At 26.3% G+C, this 8945-nt stretch overlaps 1 protein-coding gene across 1 annotated transcript; it reads right to left on the bottom strand.

Moving 5' to 3' along the window:
- Positions 1–1952: 1952 nt before the first annotated feature.
- LOC120215500 (serine/arginine-rich SC35-like splicing factor SCL28) lies at positions 1953–8588 on the bottom strand. Its single transcript, XM_039213171.1, has 3 exons — positions 8559–8588; positions 2403–2738; positions 1953–2179 (listed from the first exon to the last, which is right to left on the bottom strand). Exons 1-3 carry the CDS (start codon positions 8586–8588, stop codon positions 2123–2125), a joined length of 423 nt encoding a protein of 140 aa, XP_039069102.1. The 3' UTR covers positions 1953–2122.
- Positions 8589–8945: the final 357 nt, after the last annotated feature.

The following is an 8945-nucleotide window of genomic DNA, read 5'->3' as shown; positions in this document are numbered from 1 at the left end:
TTTTATCATCACGTATTGTTAAACCTATAGTGACGTTTATGTATAATGTCACTGTATTATTTATATAAAATGACGTTTTGTTATGTCACTAAATAAAATAAAATTTTGTCACCAATCATTTATATTGTCATTAATAATAATAAAATTTTATTATATAAATGACAATAAAATATCGTAACAATTTTTATTTAAAATTTGAAATTATAAATTTACCATAAAAGTATAAATATTTATATAAATTACAATAAAAGTCTATTTTTAAATATCACAATCAAGACTAAACTTTTTATAAATTATAATAAATATCAAATTTTTTTTGTAAATTATAATAAATATCAAAACTTTATGTAAATTACAATAAATACCACAATTTTCTAAAAATTACAATAAACACCAAAACTTTTTATATATTACAATCAAAGGAAAAACTTCTCATAAATTACAGTAATGGCCTATACTTATTATAAATTATATTAAAAAGTCTATATTTTACAAATTAAAATAATACTCTATTTTTTTTAACAAATTAAAATAAAAAGTATCCAAATTTGCCTATGAATGGCTTCGCAACTCTTGCAAGAGTTACATCTCCTCTTACACCTTGACAGCCTTGAACCTATATACGATCTCAATCTTGCCTTCTCTTCATTCACTGTCTATCCAAAGTAAAAAGGGAGAAAATTATCAAAATCCATTGTATTTAATTATAGTACTCAGACAAAGAAATATGTGTATTTTAAGTTAACAAAAATGAGAAGGGGCTTACCTGGGAAAAGCTATCAGATTTTGAATTTGATCCATCTGTAAAAACAATGTAGGAAACAAGAAAAGTACTTCAAAACCAGAACTTAAAACCAGAGAAATACAATGTAAATACAAATAACAAAACAAGAAAACTAAACAGAGAAATACAAAGTAAATATATATATATAGACAAATCTGGATATTGAAAACAAGATAAATAGAAAACAAGGTAAAAAGATTCTGGTGAGAAAACTAGCAAGCCTGCCACCTCAATTATATCAGCATACAGGTTACTCAAACCATCTGTGAAGGTGCAACTATTTGTTTATTTTATGCTTAAATATGCAATGGAAATATTGCTTGCTGAAGCAAGTGTCATCACTGCGTATTACTTTATATGGTCAACCAATAGCGTGGCCATCTTTCTTGCATGTCTTGGCCTAACAGTGCTTCCTGTAAACATAATTTTCGAAACCTACGTCAGCAACATGTTCGAAGAAAGATAAGTTCAAATATGAAAATAAGCATATTAACGGTCCCATTGAGCTCATGTGGACATGATGGTAAAAAATAAGCTTCGAGTTTACCGTGAATGGATGGCATACATGCTATTTAAATTTATTGCAGGCAAGTTCTGCTAGATTCTGAAATCATGGTTTTGGTTGGCATTCTCCTAAGCTTCCGTATTGGGATTCCTTACTCTGTGGCTCAGTATGTGGCTCTGCACTCATCACTTTTGTATCTGCGGAAGTGTTTGAAGGTGTGAACTTGTCGCTCTTGTCGCGTGTAATGTTGTCTAGGCTTTCTCGTGGAACTTACAACGGAGGGCTTCTTTCAACAGAAGCAGGAACCCTTGCTCGAGTGATTGCAGATGGAACTATAACAGTGTCTGGCTACTTGGGTATGTCTAGGCTCTTGAATGTTACCGTAGTTCCTTCATTATTCATCTGTATCTCCTCCATTTTTACCACCTGCGTTACTTACAATTCTCTTTACTAACACTTGTTGTATGTAAATTTCTTTTGCCAATTATAGCACAAGAAGACATTTAAAAAAAACAAGATATATCCAGACATCAAATCTGCTAGACTGAAAACATACCCACACTAACTCATATTACTAATTGTTTCGTAAATATAAAGCACCAGACAACCACATTTTCGGTTTTTAGCAGTAACCACGTGTGCAAAACACCATAAGAAGGCCTTGAAGGTTTACAATTGACACGCCTTGGACTCTTTAACATGTTGTGCACATTATCTTTATAATCATGTGGACACTGACCATTCTCCCTAGGACTTGGGGACCTCTGCTTGGTTCTGTATTCCTAGTCACCATATGGAGAACGCAGAGAAAGAGACCGTGAAACATTTCTAGATCACTTGGGAGAACGATGATTATCTTTTGCTTCAGCTGCATCTTCACCATACCGAAACTTCACAAAGCCACATATCATTACTAAGCATAATTAAAGAGTCGGGCACCTTTATTGGTACTAAAAACAAAATATCAGTAAGCCATCAAAAAGATAGAAAAATTATTTCAGCAAAAGACATTATAATAGCATGAAGCTCTATTCAAAGTACACTACAATCGCCAATAAAGAAACAACCAGAACAAACATAGACATATGAATAAAGGATAGATCAATGGCGTACCCTGAGTAATAATTTTTCTTTCGGCAGATAAACATCCTTCATCGAACCATACCATTCAAAGGAAACCTTAAGATCTTTCGAGCTAGCATCGATAGGGAGATTGCGAATGAGAAAATCAAAAAGAAGTGGGAATCGGTGACGATGGGATCGGTGGTGATCACGAGGTTCATTGACGTACCTCTTTCTTGCATGTGTTTGAATATGGCTACGACGATGAGGACTATAGCTTCTTCTCTGACTTCGATGCCTCCCAATCCCTTGAACAGAAGATAAAACACTAGCGTAGCGTAAGCCAAAACAAAATGTGAGAAAAAGAGCGAAAACACTATTCTTTATCTTCAGGAATAATAGGTAGGGTTAACAACAAGGTAGGCCATCAAATTCTTTAGGGTTAACTTTTCATAATTTTCATTTTCAACCTCTAGCTTTTAAGTTTTTATAATTTAGTCCATAAATTTTATGTTTCTCACGTTTAACTCCAAGTATTATAAGCACACTTAACTCCCAAATTATCATGATTGTACTTCTAACGCCAATTTTGATGGAATTATTATTATTATTATTATTATTATTATTATTATTATTATTATTATTATTATTATTATCTCAAGCCTCAACATTTTATTTTCATCCCAATTAAGGTTTCTTAAAAAATTTAAAACTAATTTAAAAATATTAAATATTATTAAAATTATTAAAATTTGAAAATTTTGAATTTTTAAAAAATTAAAAAGAAATATTAATTATTTCTATAAAATTTAAAAAATATATAAAAATATTGCATTTTATTTTAAAATTTTAAAAATAAAAATATCTAAAAATATATAGTCAAGGTTTTTGAACGGGAGATCTACAACACTATGTTTAGTGCTTATTCTCCAAGGGAACCTATGTCACTAAGATAATAGTTCTTACAAGAAGGATTTATGATATCGTAACAAAACAATTCATCTCATAAGAGTAACTTTTAATAAGGTTTTAATATTTTTAATAATTTATATTTAAAAAATATTTTTAGTCACACTTAAGACCCCAAATTATAATCTAAATTGTAATCTAAATTGTAATCATACAAATTCATTGAAAATAATATTTATAACATATCATAGTAACTCAGACTCCAACTATATTTCTCATAAGAAATTTTAGAGTTTATTTTTAGATTTTTTAATAATTTTTAATAATTTTATATTTTCTACATATTTTAATTTTTAGATATTTTTAATATTTTAAAATAATATTGTAAGATTTTATAATTTTTAAAGTAATTATGTAATATTTTATATTAAACAAATATTTTTTTTATTATTTTAAAAGTATTTTTATTTTTGAATAAATTTCAGAGTTTTAAAATATAAATTAATATTTAATATAATTATTAAATATTTTAAAACTTTTTATACTTTTTAGTTTTTGAATATTTATTATACTTTTAAAAATATTTAGTATTTTTATTTTTAAAATAAATTTTGAAATTTATATAAAAATAAATAATTTTTTACATTCTTACATTTTAAAATATTATTTAAAATATTTCCATAATTTTTTATTTTTAAAAAAATTTAAATTAAATTTTTAAAAAATCTAGAAATTCATCCCTAAAGTTTGACATGTAATTCCCTTTGACGCTGCCACACAACAAATAACCTAAAAAGGTTAAGACTTAAAGGTTGATCAAAGACCTTAATTAATGTAATTTTATAGTTTGATGGCTTAATTGATTTAATTTCTTAATGCAAAGGATTACTTGGGTGCAAAAAAATTAAGTATTGAAATAATTTTATTTTACATTGTTAGGTTTTTTTTGACCCTTCAAATATATATAAATAAAAAAATTATTATATATATAATATTTATAGAGAACATAACTTTGTGAAAATTAATATGAATGATTGAAATTATAAGTCTAAAATCTATGACTATTTTAAAAAATTTCACCAATAAAATTTTGAATTAGTGACAAATCCAATATGTCTCTAAAAAATTCTAGGCTATTTTTTATGTTAATTATTGGCACTAAACATTAATTGACACAACCGTATGATGTATTTCCATATCGTCAAAAAACAAGAGATATAACAACGAGGATCAAATAATTGCTTTTGTCATGTTAAGCTTATTTTGTGAGAAGAATAAAACGTCATTTTTTATTTCATATAAACTATGACGAATCAAATTGTCACAAATAAATTTTATTGGTGACAAATTTAGAATGTCACTAATTCAAATCGAATCGTCATTAATACTTTCGTTTCATTGGAGACGATTTTACAACATCACAATTTTATCTAAACGTCATTGAAAGGTTTCCCACCAAATTTTTTGGAGGGAAATTCTGGCGTCAAACATACAGTGACGAAAATCAATGACCATTTTTACAATTGTCATAAAAAATATACCATTAATTACTAAATGTGACAAAAACAAAAAAAAAATCACTTTTATAGTATATTTTGTGACGTTATACGCAACGTCATATAGAAATTATGTCATAAATTGTTAAATCTGATCCTTATGAGTGATGAAATTAAATTATTCATTCAATATTCATAAGATATTGTCGTATGATTTGTAATATTCTTACAATATTATATCTCACTAAGTAAATATTTAACGTGTGTTTATTTCACGCATAGGTAAAGGCAAAGATTAGTTGCGTAAGGAGTGTAGCAGTAACAGCAACAACAACTTTAATCGATTAAAGATCGACTCATCAGTAACATTATGAAAATCTTATTCATTTGGGAACTTAATTGGCATGTAATTAAACTATAGTAAATATTTTATAATGTACTTAATTGATAGTTTAGTATATTGCTTTTACAAATATCATATTTTGTAGTTGATCAAATTGAAACAAATTTTTTCGGGTTTTCAAATGACAAAAAGCTTTATAAAGTGATGTGACATCTGTATCTCGTGTACGGAAAGATATACGAGATATGAGTGTTACAGTTACGTCTTTGATACCTTTTAAAATTATATTTTTCTATTATTTATTTTAATTTTATTTCTAATTTCCTAATTGTTATTTCATACAAATCACAGAACTGGTATGCATATTTAATGTTATCATTTATATTTTTTGAAATAAAAAATAATAAAAATAAAATTATGTATAAAATTTAAAGTCTTTAAAAATATCCGGCCATTAAGTAGAAATTTGCATTCCCAATGTCTTTTCAGACATTTTCTCTTCAACTTATAAAATGCACCAGCACATATAAGTAGGGCTGTAAAATCAGGTAATCGGTCAGGTTTCAGTCGGATCTTGGTAGGTCGGGTAAAATCGGATACAGGTCAATTCAGGTTGATTTGACACTATATCCATATCGGGTTCAGGTCAGGTCAAATCAGTTTGGGTTATTTTCAGGTTGATTTGACATCAGATCCAGATCGGGTTCAGGTCGGGTCATTTCAGTTCGGATCGATGTCAGTTCAGGTAAAAACAATTCAGGTCCGAAGCAGATAAAGACCAGGTTAATTCAGGTTCGGGTTGACTTCAGTCGGATCTCGTTCAGATCGGGTCACATCATTGACAGATAAAATTCAGGTCGGATGTTTATCGGATACGGATTGAGTTCAGGTCAGGTCGTTTTTGTTTTTTTGGATTAATTATTTTGTCATATTTCGTGATTGTTGAATTGGAAGTTGTAATTGTATATGATTTCGAGTAAAATAAGAGAAAAATAAATATTCAAGGATCAATTTTGTAAAAAATATAAATTTAATGACAAAATTGAAGAAATGAAAAATTACAAATAAAATCTTAAAATATAAATTAAACAACACACATAGGTAAGGGACTAAATCAAAATAAATTTAAAATGCGAGGTTTAAATTAATGTAAAAAATGACAAAATTAAATACATTTAGAAAATTATGGGCCAATTACAAAATATAAATAAATAACAACTAACAATGGAATATGCAAATATAAATTTAAGGACTAAATTGAATACATATAAAAGTTAAAGACTTAAAATTGAAATAAATTAAAAAACACAAAAGGGTTAAATCGAAATAAATGTAAAATTTGAAGAAATAATGAAAAATATACTAACTTGCATTCATTCAAAAAAAATGAAAAAAATATAATATATATATATAATATAAAATTATATATAAACTATATAATTATTATAAACTATATATAAATTATTTATGTGCACTATATATAAACTATGTATATAAAATTATAAACTATATTTATATTATAAACTATATAATTATTATAAGCTATATATATAAATTATGTTTATGTGAACTATATATATATAAACTATGTATATAAACTATATATGTATAAACTACAAAAAATATATAGTTTATAAAATATTATATATATTAATATATATATATATATAAACTATATATGTATAAACTATATAGTTTATATGTTATAATTTATATTAATATAGTATATATATGTATGCATAACTAATATAAGTAATATATAGAATATATATATATATATATATATATATATATATTAAAGAAATACTATACATAAACTATATAAAGTAATAAATTATATAGTTTATAAAAATCCTAAACCCTATATCCTAAAACATAAACCCTAAATCCTAAACTTTATAAACTATATATGTATAAATACATTTAATAATTCATATATAGTTTATATAAACAATAGATTATATAAATTATACATGTAACATTAACCTATAGTCTATAAACAATAGTTAATATATGTAACTTATAGTATGTGTATACATGTAATGTAAACTATATATGTAACTTATAGTATATGTATACATGTAATGTAAACTATATATGTAACTTATAGTACATGTATGTATAAACTATGTATAATATATATATATAAATTATATAAAGTAAATTACTTATATAGTTTATAGAAACAATATGCATAAACTATATAAATTAATAAAGTATATATTATATAAAAAACTCTAAACCCTAAACTTGATAATCTAAACCTAAACTTTAAATCCTAAACCTTAACTCTTACATCATAAATCCTAAATCATCTAGTATTTGTTTATGTTCGTTTATTTATTAAATATAGTATTTGTTCAGAATTTTTCTTGGTCATTAACAACGTACATATACCCTACAAACGTAACTATTCAAACATGATACCTCTAGGGAGAACAATACTCTCTTTTACTATTGAAGTCACTCAACGAGTTCTAAATTTACATATAGTTTAGATTTTTTTTTGTATTTTCTATTGATAACATGTTTTCGTCCCCTAAAATATTATAAATTATCTCTCCTAATATAAAATTCTACATCGATCTATCTATCAGATCATTTGTACTGTATAAATTCAAATATAATCGTGATATTTAATTATTAAGGTAAAGTATACAAATGGTACTTCGACTGTAGGATATTATTTTATTAAGTCATTTGACTATTAAAAGTTACAAAATGATCTCCAACTATAGAGAGTTGCATTGTTGAGTCCCTAGACTAATAAATGTTACAAAATGGTCACTCAATTATTTATTATGTTCCAAACTCGTCATTTTCTGTTAAAAAAGTAACAATCGTATGAGCTGGACGTTAACATGTTGATTGAGATATGATAGTCGTTCGAGATTATAATATCATATTTTATCATAATTCATATACCAAGTTAACTTCCGGCTCATACTGTCGTTAATTTTTAAACAAAAAATGACGAATTTGGAGCATAATGAATAGTCAGGTGATCATTTCTTTGAAATATAATAAAAACATTATAATAAATATGTTATCAATTCTTTGAAACACGATAAAATACGATACATTTTATGCGTATTCGATATTTGTAATTAGTATTTTTTATACTTTAATCCTTCATCTTTAGCTTTTGTTAGTGCCACACTCTTTCTTTATAGATATAATTGCATATGATATCCTCAAATTAAAAAAACCATACCATAGACAAAAAGAATGTGCGCCGCTGCCCCATACCATCTTGTCTGAAAATTAAATAGTCCCATTACTCCACCTATACCGCCAAACTCGCATAGAACCAAGCAAAACCATCACTTTTATATTTAAAAGTAATGACCCAAACGTGCCCCACTTGCTTTCAAACTGTTATAATGTATATACAGAAGATGAGAATGTGTGCTTTTGAAGGGGGTGTGGGACAAGCACGCATTTATTCTAATTTCTAACCGTGTTTTTCGGAAAGGCAGATGATCCCATTGTTCAGTACAAGCGACCGCATTATCTTCTTGAGCCGCACACACACTGGTTATCTCTCATTTGTCTTATTTTGATCTCTCATTTCTCTCATTTTGATCTCACTAGCTTTCTATTTCTCTCAAATTCTCTATTTTTGGTTGATATTCGAATCGTTTTTTCTCTGTTTTTGGTTGATATTCGAATCTTTTTTCTCTGTTTTTGGTTGATATTTGAATCCTTTCTTTCAAGGGTTTCATGGACAGCTTATCTTACGAGTTGAATGGTCCAGGTATGTTTACTGTTTAGTAATGTATTATTTCGGTTTTGATTTTAATATTATTTATTAATTTATTATTCATTTCTTTTGTAGGAGAAAAC

This window comes from Hibiscus syriacus, unplaced genomic scaffold, assembly GCF_006381635.1.
Source record: "Hibiscus syriacus cultivar Baekdansim isolate YM2019G1 unplaced genomic scaffold, ASM638163v2 tig00110122_pilon, whole genome shotgun sequence".
Taxonomy (NCBI): domain Eukaryota; kingdom Viridiplantae; phylum Streptophyta; class Magnoliopsida; order Malvales; family Malvaceae; genus Hibiscus; species Hibiscus syriacus.
Note: the sequence above shows the minus strand (reverse complement) of the source record. Positions and strands in the feature narration are given on the sequence as shown.

Coding starts and splice junctions, on each gene's coding strand:
- LOC120215500 (XM_039213171.1), bottom strand. CDS start 8,588: ATGGGATCATCTGCCTTTCCGAAAAACACG. Junction 2,739..8,558: donor CTGCCTTTCCGAAAAACACG/GTTAGAAATTAG, acceptor TTATTCCTGAAG/ATAAAGAATAGTGTTTTCGC. Junction 2,180..2,402: donor AAGAAAAATTATTACTCAGG/GTACGCCATTGA, acceptor GGCTTTGTGAAG/TTTCGGTATGGTGAAGATGC.